The sequence below is a fragment of the Xiphophorus maculatus genome, chromosome 4 (assembly GCF_002775205.1).
Source record: "Xiphophorus maculatus strain JP 163 A chromosome 4, X_maculatus-5.0-male, whole genome shotgun sequence".
Taxonomy (NCBI): domain Eukaryota; kingdom Metazoa; phylum Chordata; class Actinopteri; order Cyprinodontiformes; family Poeciliidae; genus Xiphophorus; species Xiphophorus maculatus.
Genome location: NC_036446.1, coordinates 11,971,259 through 11,994,008, shown reverse-complemented (window position 1 = coordinate 11,994,008; position 22,750 = coordinate 11,971,259). Strand labels below are relative to the sequence as shown.

Genomic DNA, 22,750 nt, shown 5'->3' with positions numbered 1-22,750 from the left:
GCAGGCTGGTTTCCCCCGGCTTCATGTGAAATGTCTCAATCTGTTTTCTGCAGCATTTCCATCAGGGACAACACTAACCCGCCATTACAGCCTCAGACAAGTTTCATGTATTCTGTCGGATGTATCGCTCACACGTCCAGCGGGAGCTTTGCCGCTTCCTTGACACTTCTCTATGTTCACTGTAATCCTATGAATTTGTGAGCATGCAGGCCAGAGCAGGAGTGTGCATGTGTGGAAATAGTATTTCAGCAGGGAGCAGACCCCCTCTGCAGATGACATTTTTCCTGGAGAAATGTCACTACAGCTGTTTTCTCCCCGTATGTCTGCATGAGCGTGTGTGTCACTGTGACTGTGCGCTGAATAACTTTAACAATGGACGACGTATTCGGTCTAAATCATAAAATGCTGCCCTGTCTTTATATACAATTACTGAATTTTTGGATCATAGTTCACCAATGGGTTCATTTTAAGAAATTAGAAAATCTTCAAATGACAGTGGGGATAGTGTAAGAGGTTGTTTAACATCAAATGTAAATAAAAAGAAGGGTCTTACACCTGTTTTTAAGTTGCTTTGGTTTCCCTAAAAAAAAAAAATGAATAAAAATAAATTTTTCATTTGTCTTGAGAAACAGACATTTTATTATAAGTGAGCTTGCCATACAGCTAGCCATGTCTTTTGACCCTTTCACGTCACTCTCTTCGAAACTCCGCCAGCTCCACCATAAGGTACAGTACAGACCAAAAGTTTGGACACACCTTTCTAATTCAATGGGTTTTCTTTATTTTCATGACTATTTATAAGGCAATAAATCCCACTTATTAACCCGACAGGGCACACCTATGAAGTGAAAACCATTTCAGGTGACGACCTCTTGAAGCTCATCAAGAAAATGCAGAGTGTGTGCAAAGCAGTAATCACAGCAAAAGGTTGCTACTTTGAAGAAACTAGAATATAAGGGGTATTTTCAGTTGTTTTACACTTTTTTGTTTAGTGCATATTTCCACATGTGTTATTCATAGTTTTGATGCCTTCAGTGTGAATCTACAATGTCAATAGTCATGAAAATAAAGGAAACTCATTGAATTAAAAGGTGTGTCCAAACTTGTACTGTACGTCAAACAACACTCCTGTAAAGCCTGTCCCCCCCCAAAAAAACGCACATGTGGTAGCATAATGTCACTTTTATGTAGTTGATTTCGCAGTATAAATGGTCATAGGATGCTGCAAGGTCGGCTGCACAAACAGACCAGGGTGAAAACCAAACTTGTTATTGTATTGTATAACTTAAGGAGGAAAAAGCTGCGGCGGTGATGGACAGCAGCTGTCAATCATAGTGACTGTCAGCCATCAGTCTAACTGCGGACACTTTTTACAAGGTAAGAAGATTAACGTTCATATACTTTATATGTAAGTATAATTAGAAAGATATCAAATATCGCATTATGGCGAAGGTACGCGTCCACTGGTAACCATGGAGACAATACCCCACAGTCATGTAGCCTAGCTGGTTAGCATCTCGTCTTCCGTTTGTTTTTAATCCTGCTCCGGTGTACAGTAAAGGGAAACGCCGTTTATGACATAGTGACAAAAATCACGTGGTGTGAATTCAGGCAAAATCGGTAATTTGATCAACACGTCAGGAGGGAAGTATGGATCAGTTTGTAAGCTGGCCATTTCGAGCTTCTGTAAATACCGCCGTCCATGACCCTCAAAGGTGTGTTAGGCTCAAAGACAAATTAGCTCAACTCAACAAGCAGAAGCGAAGAGTAAACAGACAAAAACAACTTGGGAAAACGACTTCAGTCAATCAGTTCAATACTCCTGTCCCTCACTTCCGACGTCCGTCATGGGGCCTCCAATGATTAAATGATGTAGTTGCAAAGGTCAGTAACAGGCATTAGTTTCTCTTTTTTAATCAAATTAGTGAAATAAATTATTTTAATTAGCTGAAATGTAGCTGTAATGAGAAAAGTAAAAGCCAGGTATGATGTGAGAAGAGGTTTTTCTTCTTCATCACGTTTCTTCCAGCTGTGTTATACAGTATGTGATGTGTGCGTTGATGGCAGAATCATTTGTTATGTGCGTGAATATGCAATCTAGAAATGGTTTCCTTGACAACTGAGAGGACATCTGTCATCTCCATATGGAGAGACAGACACAGAAAATGAAAGCTATCTGTTGCAAAATATTAAACTAAGCATTTCAACACAACACACTGAGTTGTAGTGATTTTAAAAGCAAATATGTGGAAGGTAAATAGATCCTCTTAGTGAGCGACTGTAATTTAATCAAAATAGCAACAGTATTTATTTTACTGTGCACTGTATTTTCTTTATTCCAGTAGTAATTCCAGTTACTTCAGTGGCAAATAATGTTGCTTGAACACTGATGAGATGGAAGTGATATTATTCTGAATCTTTTCTAAATATCGGCAGGTTTTTCAGACTACACAGTTGTAACATTTTACTGCAACTCATTACAAATGTAATTGAACAGAGAGATGGCTTTCGGTCTCATCTGGTAGTTAATATGAACGGCACGCACATATTTCCACTCGTACTTGACAAATTCCCTCAGAGCCAAATGGTCCCAACACATGGAGCTCAAACAACAGATGATTCACACACACATACAAAAACGGGATGCTTTTATTTATTTATTTTTTAAAATTCCTCTCTTGATACAGAAACTTTCGCAGGAAGTTTGATTCTTTTGTCCGACAGTCGTTCGTTTTCCAGCTGTTGGGGGCACAAAGTCAGGGAGCCTCAAACTGTAGAGGGGGCGGCACTAAAAACTCATTACATGGACGATCAATAGTGCACACACTTGAGAGCCGAGTGTGTGCCTGGTCCCCCAGCACACACACACACGCACACACACACACGCCCACGCACACACACACACACACTCTCTCTCTCTTTCTTGTGTGTTTCATCACCCAGTGGCGATGGTGACAGATGACTTTTGTCAGCCTGAAATGTGTTACCATGGTAACCATTAGGTTATATTTTGGTATCCTACAGCAGGGGAGCCCAGCTGACACACACACACACACACACACGCACCCCTGCAAGCGAACACACTTAAACTGGTGAAGGTCAGGATAAAATGCTACAGCTCAGTATTTCAGCAAATTACAGCACTATTTGGGCTTAAATAACTCCTAAGGAAAGGATAAGAAAACAAAAAGCAACAACTTCCCCCAAACTGATTCACTTTGAGTTTTGGAGTAGCTGATTCTTCAATGATGCTAGGCTAATTGTATTTGGCAGTAATGTCTAAATACATGTCTAAATTCACATTTCTGTTTATTCTATTATCATTCATAATGATGTTATGAATGATCATTCAAAAATTTATTCACACACCATAATTTAGAAATATCTTTACACAGTTGTTCTAACTTTACTGCCATTTTTTTGCTGATTAAGACACAAACTTTTAATCCAGACTCATAGTTCCCTGTCATAGATCTAGAATTTGCTGTAACATTTTAAAATAGTCTTTATTAATGTTGCCGTAGGCTTTTTGGAAATTATATACATTTTTTAAAGTTTTTATTTGAATTGCTTTTCACAAATTTTCTGCTTTCATTTGTCTAAAAAAGAGCAATTTCGTTTCCGTTCATAAAAATATGACTAATTCACAAAAACTCCAGCAATAAAGAGGTTTATCTGGGAATGAACCAGTATTTTCTATATTTTAGACAGCTTTGGAAGCAAGAAGTTTTTTTATCTGTACTTGTACCCCACTACAAAATCCCGCAATCAATATTAACTGACTTAATTAAATCTTTTTGTTTTTAAATCGCACATTTATATAGACACAAAATAGTATTTTTTGTACTAATGAGGTGACTCCAGAAGAGCTAATTGCTAAAAATCAAATTATAATTTAAAAATCAACATGTCATCTACATCAGGATTTTTCTTATTTTAAGTTTAAAATTTTTAGTCTCCAATTCCTGTTCTAATCTGACAACCAGAGTGGTCATCCACTTCAAGAGTCAACATATTTTACAATCAGATGATATTCTTGATCGTAACAATTGATTATTTGAGATACCATTGCCTTCCTTTTCTCAAACATTGTATTTTTGTCTCTGAAATACTTAGACCAGCATATCTGGCACCAACAATCATAAATCATGAGTAAACTAAGAATTAATACAGTAATGCCTCCAAACTTGTCCTCATGACAAATGTATGTACAAGTTGCGCAATACTCACTAACTAACTTTAAAAAGTTGCATTTCCACAGCTTATTCATAATTTATTCCTAAGCTATTGACTCATTCCCGTACTGTCAGTGGAAGAGTAGTAGATGGTTTAACATCTCAATAATGGACAAAAGTCAGCAGCTTTTTGCTTTACACATACTTAACATTATAATTCAATTTCATGGTGAAGTTTCCTACAGACAAGACGAGTTTTATAATATTTTCAAAAATTACAGAAACAGAAATCCTGAGTTGCAGGAGGGTTTTCTAACTTAATTACTAACACTAACACTTGTTTTAAGTGTTATAAGAGTCCATATCTACAGCTCTGGAAAAAATTAGAGCCCACTGCACTGAACCTCATGGAAAACCTCATGGTTATTAAGATAAGATAAATCTTTATTGTCATTGTCACAAGGACAACGAAATTCAAACCTAAATTCATTCCACCTAATATTGTTTTTTTTTGTTTGTTTGTTTTGTTTTTTTTAACTCTTCCTGAGCTGAAACATTAGTATTGTTGTTTCTAAAAGAATATGAACTTGTTTTCTTTATTATTATTTGAGGTCTGAAAGCCCTGCATTTTGACCATTTCTCAGTTTCTGCAAATAAGTACAAAATTTTTGCTTGGAATTTCAGAATTTCAGAGACATGTTGTCAGTAGTTCATAGAATAAAAACTTTAATTTTACTCAAACATATACCTATAAAAAGTAAAATCAGAGAATATGATGACTTTAAGAGGTATCTTAATTTTTCCCGGAGCTGTATTTTTAATGTTTTATCTCTATTTAATGATGGGTAATGTTTTATGTGTCGAATTCAACCTTTTCTGAGTTTTAAGGGGAAAATAACATGGCAGAGAAAGAGAAGCCATCTTGATACCTTTCCAAGGCCGGGTGTATCTTTTATCTTGTTTGCTGCTCGAAGAAGACAAGGTGGAGCAGGTGGAGGCATCGTCACCAAAGCAGAGCTGAAGTTAGTCGGGAACAGATGAGGGTCGCAGGATGAGGACGGAGATGATGTCAGAGGGGCTGCGACCGTGGTGGTTTTCTGCTTCTTCTTCTTCGACGTCAAGTTCAACTTTTGAGCAGCTCTGAGGGAGAGAAGCAGTAACCTCCATTAAATGATTAGAATACTAGGTTAAAATCAGACGTAAGAACTCACTGAATGTTATCTAAAAAACCTACATTTCAACATAGGTTTAGTAATTTCATAAAGGTAATATTAATTTCTGCACAAGTTTGATTTTTATTGTGTAGTTTCTCTAATTGGCTGCAGAATTATGCACATAAGCTTAAACGTACACATACACCACATCTGTTTTCTATTATAAATTTAATATATTGGTTCATCTTCCCTTCACCCATAAACCTTCATTATGAAGCTTTAGAAAATGTATTAATACAATTCTTTGTGTTCCAAATTATTGCCAGAAAATTAACAAATTTAAAGACTGATAGTCAAATATACAGACAGTTTTTATCAGCCATTAACAAGTTTTGGGTGAGTTTCTCTGTACCTTGCTAAGAGCAATTTAATCAGATGTTAATGGTGGCATACACATTTTAACCTGCCTGTAGAAACCTTATCCTGTTTTGTTTAGAAAAAATCTACAATGAGTTCAAACTTCACTGCAAAAATCTTACCAAGTATTTTCACCTAGTTTCTAGTGGAAATATCTGAGTGAACTTGAAATAAGGCAAAACTAACATATAAGTAACTTTTTAGCAAGATATCAGCTTGTTTTAGATAAATAATTCCTTGATATTGATGAAAAAATAAAGTAAATGAAACAACCAGTCAGTGGAACCAAGTATTTTTAAAACTCTTAAAAATACTTGGTCAGATTTAGTCTTTGGTGTGCTTTGCACCCTGGTTTGCTGTGAAATGTCACTGAAGTTGTGTATATTTTTTCAACCTGAAAAGAGAACAGATTTTTGAAGGCATATTAGGGCTGAAGAAATGTTAAAAAATAAAGTCATGACAATAGAGTCATATAATTACAAGAATAAAGCCAAAAAATTGACAATAAAAAGTCATATTACAAAAATAAAGTCACAGTTTTACAATAATAGTCATAATATTTACTTTATACTTCTAATATTATGACTTTTTCTCCTAATTAATTTTTTTCTTGATTTACAGTTTAAATCTATATGATTAAAAGTTAAAAATGATGGATATTCATGAGTCAAATATAGAAATATGTCACTTATGGCCAGCAGAGCCTGTGAATGATAATAAATCAGAAGTTTTAACTCTGCAGTGGTTTTTGGGCATTGAATGTTTAATGCACACTACAGAGTACAAAGACAGAAAGATGTTATTTTATTCCTTGCACCAACTGTAACTACTTCCACATCCAGCTGCTCTATCACCAATTGAACACAATGAAAGTCCACTAAAACAGCTGCAGCAGGGCTTCCTGCACTGCTCTGCTTTAACCCACATATATAATTTAGAGAACATGTACAGTAAGGAGAGGAAGAAAGAGCGAGAGACCTTCTGCCCTGATGCACTCTCTGTCAAGAAGCTGTATTCTCACACCATTGGCTTTCAATTAAATGCAGCAAGTTTCAGAAATGAGAGTGAGGGAGAGAGTCGGCAAAAGGAGAGTGGGAAAGAGGGGGAGAGGAAGGGAGATGTGAATCAAGTGACCCGTGTTACGATGAAGCACTTCACCATTTGACTGGCTCTCCCTGGAGATTTGTGTGTGAAGGTGTGTGTGTGTGTGTGTGTGTGTCTGACTGCACGCAGTGTGAAACAAACCTCCATGAGAAGACCACTAATTGGGTTTTTTTGAGGGTGCAGGCTAAGCTTACGCGCTTGAAATGCGATCAAAGGCAATTACAGGTTTGTATTATGTTGGTGTAATGTTCAAAACCTCCCCATGCATCATGTGAAGAAATTTATTGAAATCTTTTTGTCTGCTGCAGGATTGTATTGAAATCAGTTTCCATGCTCCTTCTAATCATGGGAGGTTTTAAAGCATTAGTGAATTTATTTTCTCTATTCTGTGTTTCATTAATATTGTATGTGATTTCTGTGCTGTCAATGAAATAAGGGGCCGCTGCAGAGCTGCTGATGGTTGCAGTAAGAGGCGTGACAATGATGGATTTGTTCACTCTGCTGCAGGGGATTCCTGCTTGTAACCTGCATGCATTTTCGTTTTTCACTCTCACTACAATAATGCTTAGCTGGGACTCTTTACAGCTAAGCAAAAAAAAATGTATATCTTATTCTTCTTACAGTTTTCTTCTGGTGGGGAAACACTTGGGTTTCAATTTCTGAAATGTTTTCGCTTCCTCAGTGATTCAATCTTTGGATAAATTTAAGTAACAAACACTCAAACAATAGCTGGTAACTTGTGGTGTGGGATTTGGTTGAGCAGGTCTATTTCAAACTAACCGTAAAGTGAACTGTAGTTGTTTTACATCAATCGGCTCATCAAATCATCAGCTCTTCTCTGTTATTCCCTTTTCTGTCTTCCGTTCCTTCTTGGGCTCCACCATCCTGAAAACCTTGGTTTCATTCTCTCACTCATTATTTTTCCTCTCCATCCTCTCCACTTCTTTGCTGCCCTCCATATACCCACTCATCCTTTTCGAAGAGCATCGATTCCTTCAGCACCGACTGCCACTTCTTCTCCCCTCATAGACCTCAGGTATCTGACTCTTGTTGGAAAGCATCAGAGGTCAGCTGGTAACAAGATGCTGCTTTGTTTTCTTCCTCCTCTCTGGCAAACACAAACAGCTCTGCTGATTGATGGCTGGTGTCTCCTGGCTGTGTTGTTGGTTCAGTGGTTAATTACTTTCTGTTTAGTAGGCCATCAATGGAAGAAGATGTGAGGGGAGACAGAGTGATGGTGGACATGAGGAAGTGAGCTTTTGTGTGTTGTATTAGGTCAGAATGGCTGTTCAGCTTGGACAGAAGACTGGCTTTACTGATATTATCTACTGACATGGACATGTGGCTAAAGAAATGACCACATTTTGTTGGAAATGATAGGGACTACTGTTGTAGCTGTTCTGTAAATTACAAGTTAATTCAAATGCGTGAGAAAATTCTGGATATTTCTAAAACAGAATTGCATTTGCAAGACTTTGTAAGGATAAGAATATTGAGCTAATGGATGGATTGCAAGGTCAGTGATTACACTGATGATCCCACAGATCCAAATGAGTTTTGAGTAAAAGAAATTCTGATTCCCTGCTGTTTCTACAAGAAAAAAGCAAATGCTTCCGGAATAATTAATAAACAGGCAAAAAAAAAACCCCAACCTATATAATAAATACGTTACCTGGATTCTCTCCGAAGTAAAAAAAAAATCTTTTGTGGTTGAATTTGGACTTTTGATAGCAAATGTTACTACTTCTGAGGTTCTGTCATCTCCGTTCCTCTCTCAGCTCGGTGTGCCAGTAGCCCACATTTAGTCATTTGGCTTTTATTTTGGCGGGCCCACTTCCCGTGTTGCCCCAAAATCTCCAACTTCTTTAAAGCCGTGGGTCACAGGTCACTTCCTTGTTCGTCTCCACTGTGATTGTGGTGTTCTCTTATCAATGTCTCCTCAAACAAATTGATGCAATTCTTCAAATCTGCGTTTGCAAACTGAATTACCTGAATTTGTGGCGCTTCTAACTCAGAGCTTCACTGGGATTCTGCCATTAATAAACCCACTGGGCCGTGCATTGAGGTCAGATTCACTTTGTTAAAGTCACTTTTGAAGAAAAAATTGAACATATATGGTGAGTTTACACCAAACGCATTACACACGTAAAAAACGCATCCGACGCTTCAAGTTTGACGTGTCTGCACTATGAATTCAGACTCTTGACATTTTGCTCTCGACCTAGCGTTTTGCACGTCTGGTTTACATCCAAAGTCTATGTGGACACGCGTCAGATGCGTCAAAATTGCTTTAGCCGTTGTTTTCCATTGCCGGCCTATTTGTCGGACGCTTGATGCGTCAAACACTCCTGGGAACCCAAACGCTTCCAATCACGCCCCACTAGACGCATGAAACGCGCCGCGACACAGACTTTTAATGTAAACCGGATGCACCTGACACTCATCCGGCGTTTGTTGTGAACGCGTTTTTAAACTACTTCCTCGTGTTTTTATTCACGTCTCAGGCTGTTTTAAAGAAATCTCTTCTGATGCTGCTTATATGGCTTCAGTTTAGCTCCCGAACCTGGAATTGTTCCGTACTGCCAACTTCAGCTACAACAGCTGGTTCTGTCTGCTTGAAAAACTCTCATTTCTGATTCAGTTCAGATATTTTTGTGGGTATTTCCTCACTGTTCATTACCCCATAACTAATAGGATAGAAGTAAAAACTTCACCAAGTGAAGTCGGTTACTTTGGAGGTAAAGTGGGAAAGCGAAACAACAAAAGGCACAATGATTGAGGCTAAATTAAGCATAAGGTGCAACAGTTATTTGCCGTGTGGCAGTAAAATGGTTTTTCTTGGTTGTGTGAGCAAAAATCAAAACAAATGTGTACGTGATCTGATCAAATTACTTCTTCTTTTTTTTTGTCCCATCTGGCTGGATTATCAATCCACCAGTTTGATGGGTAGCAAATTTGTTTTCATCTATCACTGGAGGAAACCGTTTTCCTTAAATAACACAAAAAATGTCAGCAAGAAATGTAAAGGGTCAGAAAAAGGGACAGCAACCTACATATCTCTGCCATCCTCCATCTAAAATAACGCCTTCTCAATTCACCAACTCACTTGGGGCCAATTCATTTGGCTGCCTCATGCAGCACACACACACAGCCAGCCAAATCCCCATAGATCCGATCCTCGGAGCATGCAGTTAAAAAAAATTCCTGCACTGATAGAAACTCCCTCCCCCTTGTGAGTAAGAGCATGCACACACCACAGCAAGTCTCTAGCCCAGTGTCCCCAGAGGGCCGCTGCGGCTCGGCGAAGATGTAGAGCTGCTGTGCAAGTGTGACATATTCCACAGACAGATTGCCACTAATGAAAGATATTACTCAGATATGCATTAGTGTGGAGGTAAAGGAAAGGTCAGTGTGGGAACAGAGAAGGTGTGGGTGAACGAGAGGAGAGAACAATGGGAAAGGAGGAGAGCAATTAAATGAAAACCGGAGAGCTGCATGCTGAGGAGAAAACAAGAAATGGAGATAGGCAGGGGAGGCAGAGGAGAAATAAAGGAAGACAGGGGATCAGGTGAGAGGACATGGAGTGGACACAGGGATTTGGCAGTGTGCAGACAGCGAGCCCAGCGAAGATTGTGTTTGTGTCTGGATGCAGACCACGTCTAAGAGTAAAGACCGAGACCTGCATCAGCCCTGCAAGGCTGATTTTACTGACTGTAAACACAGGCTAATAGATAAATGCACAAACATTCCCGCATCATCCCAACCATAAATAAAAATACAACCAAGTGCATGTTTACCCAACTAAAAAATAAAATTTTACAATGACACAAGGGAGAAAAAACAAGCATAACAGACGCACAAGTAAATCTGAACTGGTTTAAGATTTTATTTTGCGGTTATAGGAATTAAATCATAACATTTTTCTATACCATTTGTAGTGTTTACATCCATTTTCTCTGGTTGCTTAGAGAGTTAAGTAGCACTCTAGCATTTTGAAAGCTGTTTATCATCTGTGTTTTATCATCAAATTAGGGGATCCTGGACATAAATCAATAACAATATATATCAATATATGTAGACCAATATCAATAAAAACTATATCTGATAGAATTTTCAATAATTTCACTGAACTGCACTGAATCCAGAACCACACAGCATTCTGGGGGATGTAGGCAGAGGAAAGTCTTTAGGCGCTCAACCTCTCAAGGTTGCTAAGCAAGGTTGGTGAAATCAACCAACTTTCTTGCTCTTTGGTTACCTAGCAACAACTTGTGGAGTAGGTTTTGGTTCCCTAGCAACAACCTGTTGAGTAACTGGCACAGCAACAGTTTCAGGTTTTACCTCTGTGCTTTGTAACTGCTTAAAAATAAAAAGATGAAATTGTGGATGAAATGGGAAAGGTTATGCAGTATTTTAGATGTTTAAAACAAAAAAAACTACTCAATAATTATCAACTGAGATGAAACTCTTATATTGTGACATGTTTTTCAGCCTTACCATCCAGCCCTACTTCTACCTTACACTTTTTACAAAAGGACAAAATGGAATGTTTGGAAATTTGTGTTATTCATAATCACTTCTGTATCAATACATTTTAACAGCAGTAGTTGCATTCCTGTACTTGTAAGCAAAAGACAGATTGCTTTATACACTTTTTAATGTTTGTTTTAATTCATCCAGCTGTGCTGTCTTTGACCATACAGTCAGACTCTTATACCACTCCATGTCTGTAAAACTCTGGACACTGTTATGGGACTCCACGTGTCTAAGCAATCAGAGTTTTTTTTTAAGCTCTTACAGCTGGATGTTTGTTTATAATGTAAACCAGATGTGTGTGTTTGTGTAAAACAGCCTCTGATATTTGACAGCTCAGTGGACTGAAGAGGGGAAAGATCAAGACAGTGTGTGTGTTTAAGAGTGTCGGGGTGCACTTTGGGGCTCTGACAGACAACATTATGTCTGGTACACTGAAGAATGAATATATCAGACAAACGCATCTTATTATGTGAGAATGAACAGCAGAGAAGAGGTATGAAGCAACAAAGGGAAACCATTGGTATCATTTAAAATGTGATTTGAAGCAGTTAATTAGTTATGATGGACCAGCAATCCTTCAGATACAGTGAATGAATGATTCACTTGTTCATTTTGAGTGTACCGTGTTTTTCACCAATGTTGTATCCATGTACGTATGTCTTCATGTTATCTCGCTAAGCATTTTTCTGGACTCAATTAAGTAGACAAATAATGACTTATACCAAGAAATCATTGTCTAATTTTGTTTTTTGTTGTTTTAATTAAACTTTTGTTTTCCCAGACTGACTGACGTATGACATATGATCCTCTGGTGGATTCAGTCTGATAGATTTAGGTCTGAAATGTCTTACTGTACCTGGCGAAGAAGGAGGCAGCTGCAGAAGTGGCAGTCGGTGCTGAGGTGGTTACAGCCGGCGTGTTGGAGGGAGAGTTTGTGTGTGATGGAGAGTTCGCGCGTGCAGGGGAGTGAGAGTTGTAGCGGTTCAGGGCCGCTTCAGTCACTCCTTCTCTTGAAGCGTCAGAGATCATCTGGGAAATCTGAAACAAAGAAAAGGAGATTCTTAATGCTTCACCAAAACAAGAGCCGTTTACAGAGAAAAACAACAATTTTAAAGATAAATTACCAATAATACGCCCAAGTTGATACATGCGCACTATGGACAAGTCATAGGTGGTAAATTAGCATTGAGGCTGCTTTTACTTATTTGTCAAGTCTAGTTTGAACATTTAGTCACCACATTCACAAACATGAGATCAAAACAGAAGATAAATTGAAAAGAGAGCTATTCTCCTAAATCGTCTCTTCCAGGCTGACATATAAGTTAGTTTCGATGAACATCTGTGTTCATCATGTAAAACATTTTTACACACATTAGCTAATCTTCGGTCTAATACTTACTGGATAAACAGGTAAGTAAACTCATGTAGTTTTCTGCTGTGACCCTTTTTGAGGGAGATTAATTCAATCTACATTGATAAATCCTCCTGTTTTTTATTTTTGTTTCTAGGAAAAAAGTTAATCCTTTTGCGAACATTTGAACACCACAGCAAAACCTTCTTTATTCAATACAGTGTGCATATTATTAATAGTTGACTGACCGTATATAACCTCAGTATTGATTAGCAGCTGGTTGTTTCCCTATGTAGAGAAACAAATAAAACAAACCTTCTGGTTCATCTCATATGACCCTTTAATTTAGTTTGCAACAGATTTTAAAACACACAGAAAGTTGTACCAAAACATATGCAATGCCATAACCAGGTACACATAAAACTGTATCATCAACATATGTCTTAAAAAATTAAGAAGAATGAAATACTGCAGTGATCCACAACCCAGAGCCCCAGGAATCATCCTGCATCTTTAAAAGCGTTCCCCGTCCATCACACCTGTGTCAAATGATGCATTCAAGTGTCTGCAGAAAAGCCTGTTAATGACCCATTCATTTAAATCTGATATGGGTCAACGGACAGTTATCTGAAACATACAGGATATTGGTCACTTTGGACCGGCTTTATGAACCTCTGTAGTAGTACACTTTGCACTGACGATTAAACAGCTAATTCTTTCTGCTAATGATGAATTGCTTGTAAAAGTTTTGCCAAATTAAAGTATACTTTTACTAAGAAACATAAATCCAGGTTCCCTTTATTAGTTGGACTCCTTTCCAAAACCATTTGAAAGTAAGAAACGTAAACCTTTCTGCAGGACGTGTTTTTAAATGCACCTGTGTAGGATTAATATAAAATACTGCCAAAGGATCTTCAGACTGAAGTAATAAATGCCTCCCTCTCTTCCTGACCACATGTCCACGCACACACACCCCTACACACGCCCACACACACACACACACACACACACACACACACACACACACACACACACACACACACACACACACACACTGAATAACATGTGCTGCTTCTCTCGTGTGTTCAGGTGAATCATTTATGTCACAGGTATGGGTTATTGATTACTACTCTTTATGGTCTGTCTAATACCAGACAGCAGAGGACCTGAATTATATCCAAATACTTCAGTGGAGGAACTCTGTGGAGTGGGTTGTGTGTTTTTGTGTCCTTGTGTGGCTCAGTGTCTGCACTTCTCTACATCGGTGCGTAAATCAGCTCAGCTTGACGTGCATTTACTGCCGAGGCTCCTGGGGTCGACGGAGGCTGCCCACTGCTTGATAGATGGCCTGTTGTAAATAAAATCCCTGTGCAGTTTGTATACAAATACAACACTTCTTTGTGCTTTTACTATACTCAAATGCTCACAGTACACTGTAAAAACATGTAGTTGTCTACTATCTTCTGCTCTTTAAGTCAAATAAATTTAGCAGGTTTTAGGCTTTGAACCTAAATGTGTGAGTTTGTGAAAGATAAACTTACAACAGTAAATTATGTCAACTTTTATATTAAGAGTTGAGTAAACTAGAGTTTTTAGGTTAGCACTTAAAAAACTGAAAGAAGAAAAAGACAGGAGTGGGAACAATTTCCCAGAATGCTTAGCAGCTTGTTTTTGTATCCTGAGATGGAAGTGCGTTACGTTGTTCTGACTCCGGTGTTAAGTTTGCAACACTTGGGGATAATGTTGTGTTCACACTAAATGTTTTTAGCAGAATTCATTGTGATGTTTAATAAAATGTATTGTCAGATCTGAAATTTTGTTCATGCAATTTAAAACAATAATTTAAATTATTCTAAAGTGAAATAAGTAGTTATTTTAACTTGATATTGTGAGTGAAAATAATAGAGAAATGTGGCTCTTTAACCAGGTGAGGACAGTTTTTGTTTGCATGTTGTGAAATAATCATTTAGTTTAAATTGCAGCATTAAATTAAAACTCACAATGAATTTAAAAAAATATTTTTTAGACAACTTGTCTCTTGTTGTTAAATCAACTTCATGAACTTTAATTCCTGAGTTAAAACCAAAACAATTTTCGTGTTGACTCAAGTTACATTTTTGGCAGGTGGACTTTCATTTTCAAGCTACTTTCAAATGTTTTACAGTGCAGATATGAAGTGTGGGTATTAGAATTGCTGTTAAGCAAATTTTGCTTGAACGGCGAAAAGACGCCGTGAAATCTAAAGTAATTCATTAGTTCTGTACAAAAAACTAGCAAACTATTTAAACTACATGCATATTTCTGCCTGAGAATAATTTAGATGGATCTGTCTGGCTTTTCATGCCCAAAATTATTAATAAACCTGCCAAATTTATGATTAATATTATTTTCATTTGGCAAAGAAGTTTGTTTGTGATTGAATGAAATGAGACAGGTATTTCCAAACAGATTATAAAATACTGTAAAACAACTTTCAGTATATAAAAAAAGCATTTTTATAAAAATTAGCATGCAAAAAATGATCTAGAACCTTCCCAATAACCAGTAGAAAAATCTTTAAGGGTCAAAGAAATAAAACCCTTCTAATAATTTCAGTTGGTGTTTTTTTTCTTGTACCTTAACCATTTATTTTTGGTGTTAATCTGCAACTCTCTCCACAGGCTCTATATCAGGTTCAAGTCTGGACTCTGACTTATTAGTTCCAATCAGTAGAAAATATTGGTCCAATTAAAATTTTATTTTAAATATAAAACGTCTGGGATATGAATACTTCAGGGTTTTGGTGGATTTGTTAACTTTTCTTAATGCATCAGCTGAAAAGTTTCCCATTACTGTTTTACATCAGTATTTGTAATTTTCACCACATGACAGTAGATTAAAGGTTAAACCAGAAGAAATTACTAAATAAATCAGTCTCCACTCAGAAATCCAAGTTTAAACCTAGAACATTCTTAATATGACGCAAGCCGATGTTACAATGTTTATCCTGCATTTCCCCCTGGACTAATCTGGACACAGTGTGGCTCCGCAGAAATACAGATTATATGGGTTTTTCTGGTTGCAATCTGAAGAAGACATTATAACCACACTGGGAGCTTAGAGAGAGAGAGAGGAATTAAACAAAGTGATGCTTTAAGCTAAATGTAAATTCATACTCTCTGCAGCAACTGTAGTCATCGAGCAAGTTCTGCACTAACCAGTCATTTGATTCAGGTGTTTTGAAGGAATGCATCCAAAAGTTGTATTAAAGAGTATCAGACCACTTTACTAAAGAATGACAACACAATTTACAAGCTTTCTAAATATTAGACAATAACATTTTACCTTTAAATCAAGTATATTAGGTCATAAATGAATTGTTTATTTTTTATGAGATGTAAAAATCAGTTTTATTTTGATAATAAATTTTAAATACATTCTTAATCAACTGTTGCTCTCATTCATTATGTCCAGGACTGACAACAGTAAGATTTTTATGTTTACATAGGTTAAGTTATGAGTAATTATATAAAATAAGAATAAGTTAACACTTAGCCTGTCACTTGTAATGACTGATGCGGTTTTTATTTGGTTGTTGGCATGGAAAGTTTATCTGCCTCCTTTTTAAGAGTACATTTAAAACATCTGAGCCCAACTCAAGGCCATAATCAAGTTGTTCTCATGAAGGGAAAATCTTCCAGATATTTATTTAATTAAACTTTTTTTTTGCAAGTGGAACAATTTCCTAGTCTTCCTGCAACCCGGATTTGTTTCCAGGCTACACATCTAACAAATCAAAGTTTCCATGGTTACGATTTTAGTATTTTAGAGGTTTTTCAGCTTTTCTTAATTTTTTTACTTATTTTTCAGGTTTAACCTTAAGTCTTATTTTCCAGACAGATCTATTGAAACAACTAGAAACTGATATAATGTAATACAAAAGGAAGATCTTCTGTGGGTGAAATATAATGAATGAAGTAAATTAAAATTAACTGCTTCAATATGTTATTATTAATATTGATACCAGTTCACACATAATTTTGAGTCAGAACAATTAATCCAAACCAAATTTGGCAAAAATCAACTTTATTGACATTAAACAATTAGATATTTAGATTTGATTACATTTAGTAAAGCTGATGGCGTGGTTTATTTTTTGTTTTATAAAGTACAGTTCTTGTTTTATTGCTATTTTCATTTGGAAGAGACACAATGAGGGCAAAATGATAAAACACGTCTTATTATCCAATCAACAAAATACCAAATCAAAGAAAAAATCCAAATCAATACGTATTACAATAATACTTGATTCTTTTTTTTTTTTCTCATCTCGGCAAGAAATTTGAGAGCCATGACTTTCAATCATTTTTTGTTCCCTTTTATGAAACCAGATGAGCAAACAGATTAATTAGTTTAATCTTAGTAGTTTGTTTTGTCAGGGTAATATGTTGACATTGGAAATTTAATCAACAGAATGCAAACCATTACATATTGTCTTATTAATGTTGTATATCATTTATGTCCAGTGCAAATTGTATCAAGATTTACCTAGAATACTACAAGAAACTTTGAATTCAGACTAAAAGACACTTATTGCTGCTTCACATCTCTCTGCTTCAGTCTGGAAGCTTGTAGAAACTCTAATCTGTGATTTTCTGTCGTCTAATTTAATTTCTTCAACACAGAAACTGGTTGAATAAATTGTTTAACTTTGTCTTCTAATATACAACTGGTTTCAAACCCAAACAATTCCTGCTATCAATTGTCTGTTTTATTGATGTGTGAGCTTGTTGTTGCTAAGGGAAATGGCAGCAGTCAGTAAGTGTAGAAAAGAGCGACTCTACTCACCGCACATCTGTCCTTGGTCTGCCATTTTTTGTGCCAGAAGAAATACAGTAAATCTTTCAAAACATATTAGAGGTTATTATCTGTTCTCTCAGGACCAATTTCTCTGCTTACAAGAGCTTGTAGTGAACAGCAGAAAAGCTTTTGTATTGATTTGTAAATAAATGGTCGGCAGGTATAAAAGTGCAAAATCACTAAGACTTTTTTGTGTGCAAAAAAAAAAGCAGTAATATACCCAGATGCATCTTGGGATCTTACTACAGATTCCTTACAAATATTTTATGTGTTTATCTTAATATTGATGATCATGAAAAGCAAACATTCAGATACTAAAACAATTTGAATTTTACCAAAAAAAATTTTCTAACACAAAAATATGCTACCAACAACTTTGCTTATTTACTTGAAGGAATATTCACCCAGAACTTGCTCAGGGCTCCTTTTGCTTCAATTATTTATTTACATCATGGAAATAATCAGCCTGTGATTTTGTTGAAGGGCTCAGATTGCTTTCATGATGCTTGTTGGCTTGTTGAAATGGTTGAGTCTGGTATCAGAACGCTACACTGGTTACTGGTGTTACTGGTGAGTTACACCAACACCAGTAACATACCATACTTTACTGCTCTGGAGAGTGTTTAAAACGGCTCCATTTTATTACATTTAAATCAGTTTTTTTATACTTTTGTAATGGACTGGTTACTAAAACCAGATTTTAGCGGAATGCTCACTGTTATAGTCTGGCTTTTCACAAAGAAAAGAGGCTACAGTATATAACCTGGTCGGAGAAATGACACAAACAGAGAATATAACATTATTTACTCATTAAAGTAATTGTTCCTGTGTTTGTCTTCATGAGGTCATTAAGGTTGGTCCTTTCAGATTTCCCCACAGGAAAGGCTGAACTGCTGTCTATATCTTCCGGTAAATTGGGTTATACACTGGATGAAACTTTAATGATTCACATGAGGAAATGTGGCTACAGCAGCAGCAGAGAAGCACCAGAAACAATAGAGACGTGAGGAAACACAGGGCCAAATGTAGTGAAAATAATGAGCTCAAAAACAAAGCAGATGCGGACAGTTTCACTGGTCAGCTGGTCCAGAGATTGGCTGGGATTTGATTAAATTCATGAAGGATTTCTAGAGGAAGTAAAACCGGTTTTAAAAAACCCCAAAACATAGATCCTGACAGTCTTCCTTTTACAGGACATCGTTCATCCACCCTGGTGGTAAAAATGCCTTCATTCATCTTCATAACAGCATGGCCACCATTTCCTACAGCATTTGCTCTCTTCACCTGTCTCTGGTGTAGTTTGTGCTTCAAGGGTAACGATAAAACTTGTCTGTTTGTGTATCTACAGATGTATGTGCTCCCGTTTGCTAAATGCAGGAAGAGAAGAAACAGTCACTTTATTCAGAAGGAATCAGAGTCTAACAGTTTGTGAAGGTGGGAGCAAGTAAAAAACATAGATAAATGAAAAATTACAAACAGCTCGTTCTAAAAAATTGTTTTGAATATGCTCATGACTTAAATGTTAAAATAAAATCCAGACTGCACCGTATGGAGGCTAATTCTCTATATTATGGAGGTAAAGGGCTTTCTCTCTTCTCAGTCCAAAATGAATCCTAACATGACCTCATCTCAAAGTTTCTCCTGGACAAATCAAATCAGTAATATTTAGCATATGATTATGTGTTCTTTTTCTCTTTAACATGAAGCATAACACATAAATATGATTATCTAACAGAACCACAGCAAACAGGGGGTTTGTAGCAGTACAGCTAACTTCCTGTTTCTGTTACAGAAGAAACGTCAGAAATGTTTTTTAAAAATTAAGTTTCTGAGTTGCACAGATTTCCTGAGGTTGTTTATGTTTTCATTACCAGGCTGCTGCTGGCACTAGATCTAGGTCTAAGCCTACTAATGCATCACAAATATGAAGTGGAAGTCTATGTTTGAACCATAAACTTAAGGCTTCTGCTTAGAAAATGTCTTACCACATGCAATCTGCGTCTAGATTTTAAAGTAATCTAGATGCAGTCAGTCATTTTACTGTGTTAGCCAGGCTGGATTCATAATGTAGGCTGATTGCAGGTGTTCAGATTTAAACTAGTGGCTGGTAGCACTTGCCTAAAAAAGTAAAATTCTCTCTCCTTATACACCGACACATTTCTTACCTAATTAGATCCAAACTGGCTATGAGCTTCACTGTCAGCAGTGAGTAGTTCTCCGAATCGGTGTATGAAATGTTTGGCAGCTTTAACTAAACTTTAGCTATTTGAAATGGCATCTGGTTTCAATTTTATTCTTTTAAGTTTCACATTTTATTTGAAAACTACCTTCACCTCCCTTTGCACTGTTTTTATCCATGCTTTGTTTCCCAATACACCTGCATGTGTCGCCATGGATACGCTTGTTGTTTGTCATCCAAAATAACCAGGGGGATACTTTTTGAGTCACTGAAAACAACCTTTAAAGTGAGTTAATCTAAATATTGATAAAATCCCACAAGAACACATTCAGGGACATGAATCTGTTTTCATAGAGATGGTGAGGACCAGAAGGTTTTGTCACATTATTGGCACCACTGGTGAAGTAAATTAATCTTTTCTTGCTAATTTTGAACTAACCAGGCAGTGAACTATTTGGTTTTGTACGATCTGTTGATAGTCTAGAGTCCTGGTTCCTTTAATTTATGGTTACCAATAATTATCAAACATGTAGCATACTGCATGTATTATTGTATTAACTCTTGATATAGAAAAATTAATGTTACCTGCGTATTTATATGTGTCTTATTCGAGGTAATACAAACCAGATATTTAACAAAGGCAGGATGCACTTTGCACTGCTCTTATTAACAAAATTTGACAGGTCCTATTTATAAATCATCCCTGAATTGTATGGGCAAATTTTTCCACACCCCTTGTGTGATCATAAAACTTCTAATAAACATAAAATATGTTGGTTGCTGCCTCTTACACTGCTGACACAGCAAGATTTTATTATGAGTTATGGCTGCAAACAGCAGGGATCCTTGAGTAGATTAGAAAAACACATCTTCAGAATGTTACTACTTTATATCTACCAATCCCACAATTTGGGTTTATTTTTCTTGTTTTGCTACAGAGTTGGAAAACATTTAAGGAGTTTTGTTTGGCTTATTTTTTTTAAATCTGCAGTTATAAAACTATCTGAAACAGTGCTGGAACATTATGCTCATATAGTATTTTTGGACTTCCAAATGTCGAATACATCATGGAGGAGCCAAGACATATAAGTTGCAAAACTAGGGTTGGCAAATTCAAATTGCATTAAATCCCTCAGAAGCAGTTCTTTACTGTCTCTCCTATTTCAAGCCTCCTCTTTGTCCTCTTTTTCTACACCGCAAATCTTTCATATCCTCATCTTTCCTCAGCATTCCCATCTTTTGATCACCTCTCAACTCATCGCCTCCCCCTCCTAGAGCAGAGTGATTTATTATCATGTTCCTTTTTTCCTGCTGAAACACCATTACTGTCAAAGTCACAATGGAGACACACGAGCGCCCTTCAACATTCACTGGGGCGCGTTTTAATGGACGCCAAATACATAAACACGCAACACATTGAGAAAAATCAGTGTAAAGAATTAAACAAAAAATACGAAGTTAAAAATAAAAATACTTAGTGTCTCAGATGGAGTCCTTTTGGACCAGTGGGACAAGAATTGGCTTTTTTCGGTGACCATCCAAAGTAATTGCCATCTAAAACTCTGAACTATCTGTCCATATGATAAGAAAGAGGAAATTTTAAAGCAGAGGGAGAAAAAGAGACGTGAATAAGTATAGAGGGAATGTAAAAGAGAGTAAAAGAGTGAAAGGGTACTGAGGCTGTGTGTCATAGAGTCCCCAGAGTTCTAATTATCACTGTATGAATTATTACATCTGTAACTTTTGGATCTCCCCCGGAGTCTCAGCTGCTGCCTCCACCCATAAACACCTCTAGACCACCCTTCACTTCAGGCTATTTCTCCCTCCTGCCTCCCTCTCCTTTATTCCTGCTCCCTCCCTTCCTGTCTCACCCAAAAACATTTACATTTCTACACTAGTCATTTCGAGTCCTTCAAGTCACTTGAAAGCTTTAATCTAAGTGGAGAGGCCTCTCATTCCTGTTTAAATGTGATTATAAAATCTGAAAGCTTGAAGTTTTTATACACTTTTTTTTTTTTTTTACCAGCTGAACTTGTACAAATGTATTTAAGTTGTATATGTGTAGCAGGGTTTTATTTTAACAATATTACAGATGTGATTTCATTTAGTCAACAAGTTGTTTTTTTAGACGTTTATCGGTGTTTTAAATTCTTACGCTGCTCTTGGCGGTTGGTGATTACCGTAGCAACCAGTAACTGATGGCTCCTCCCCCTTTTTTTCTTCTGCTGTTTTCAACTTAGGAGCAGCTCTGCGTTTTCTTTACAAGTATTATATTTTAACATACATTTTAGACAAATTTAATTATATACAGTGTTTCATGAGTAACTTTGCTATTTTGTATATGTTTTTATTATTAATATTGCCCATTTTATCCATCCATCCATTTTCTAACACCCTCGTTCCTAGTGGGGTGTTAGGGACCCCACTAGGAGGGGTGATGGTGCCTATCTCCAGCTCACGTTCCGAGCGAGAGGCGGGGTTCACCCTGGACAGGTCACCAGTCTGTCCAGTTTGCCCATTTTAGCTATGTTTAATTTAACAAATACTAACTGCTGCCAACTGCTCATTGGGAGCTATTGCTTTGTAGTTTTAGGGTTATTTATTGTATTTTATTTAATGTATAGGGACAGAATGTGCTGGACTGATGTTAACCACCAACTTGATTTTCTCTTTTGTTAGAATAAATACAGTGAACCTGAGTGCGTCTGTCCTGAAGTCAACCTACTGGATCTGAGATGAACAGAAGTAGTTACACTTACATAGTTACACTATGTCATTATCAATATATTAATTGAAAATGGTTTCAAAACAACAATTTTATCACTTGTCACAATAATTTCTGGGACCATTTATCATCCAGCAAAATTTATCATGACAGGCCTGCGTTGTAGTTTTCCTTGTTTATGCTGCTCACATCAATCATTTGGCCACATTAACACATGTTTCCATAGTAACGATGTTAATGTGTTCATTAGAAAGGGTTTTTGTGTGAAGG

The 22,750-nt window shown here is 36.8% G+C and overlaps 1 protein-coding gene across 3 annotated transcripts in view; it reads right to left on the bottom strand.

Moving 5' to 3' along the window:
• kif26b (kinesin family member 26B) overlaps window positions 1–22,750 on the bottom strand; it is a 100,770-nt gene that overhangs the window by 46,594 nt on the left and 31,426 nt on the right. For all 3 annotated transcript variants that reach the window (XM_014473086.2, XM_023331876.1, XM_023331875.1), the window contains exons 4-5: window positions 12,243–12,424; window positions 5,105–5,315 (exon numbers count right to left, since the gene is read on the bottom strand). In XM_014473086.2, the coding sequence (XP_014328572.1) occupies window positions 5,105–5,315; window positions 12,243–12,424 (393 nt within the window). The remainder of the gene's footprint in view (window positions 1–5,104; window positions 5,316–12,242; window positions 12,425–22,750) is intronic.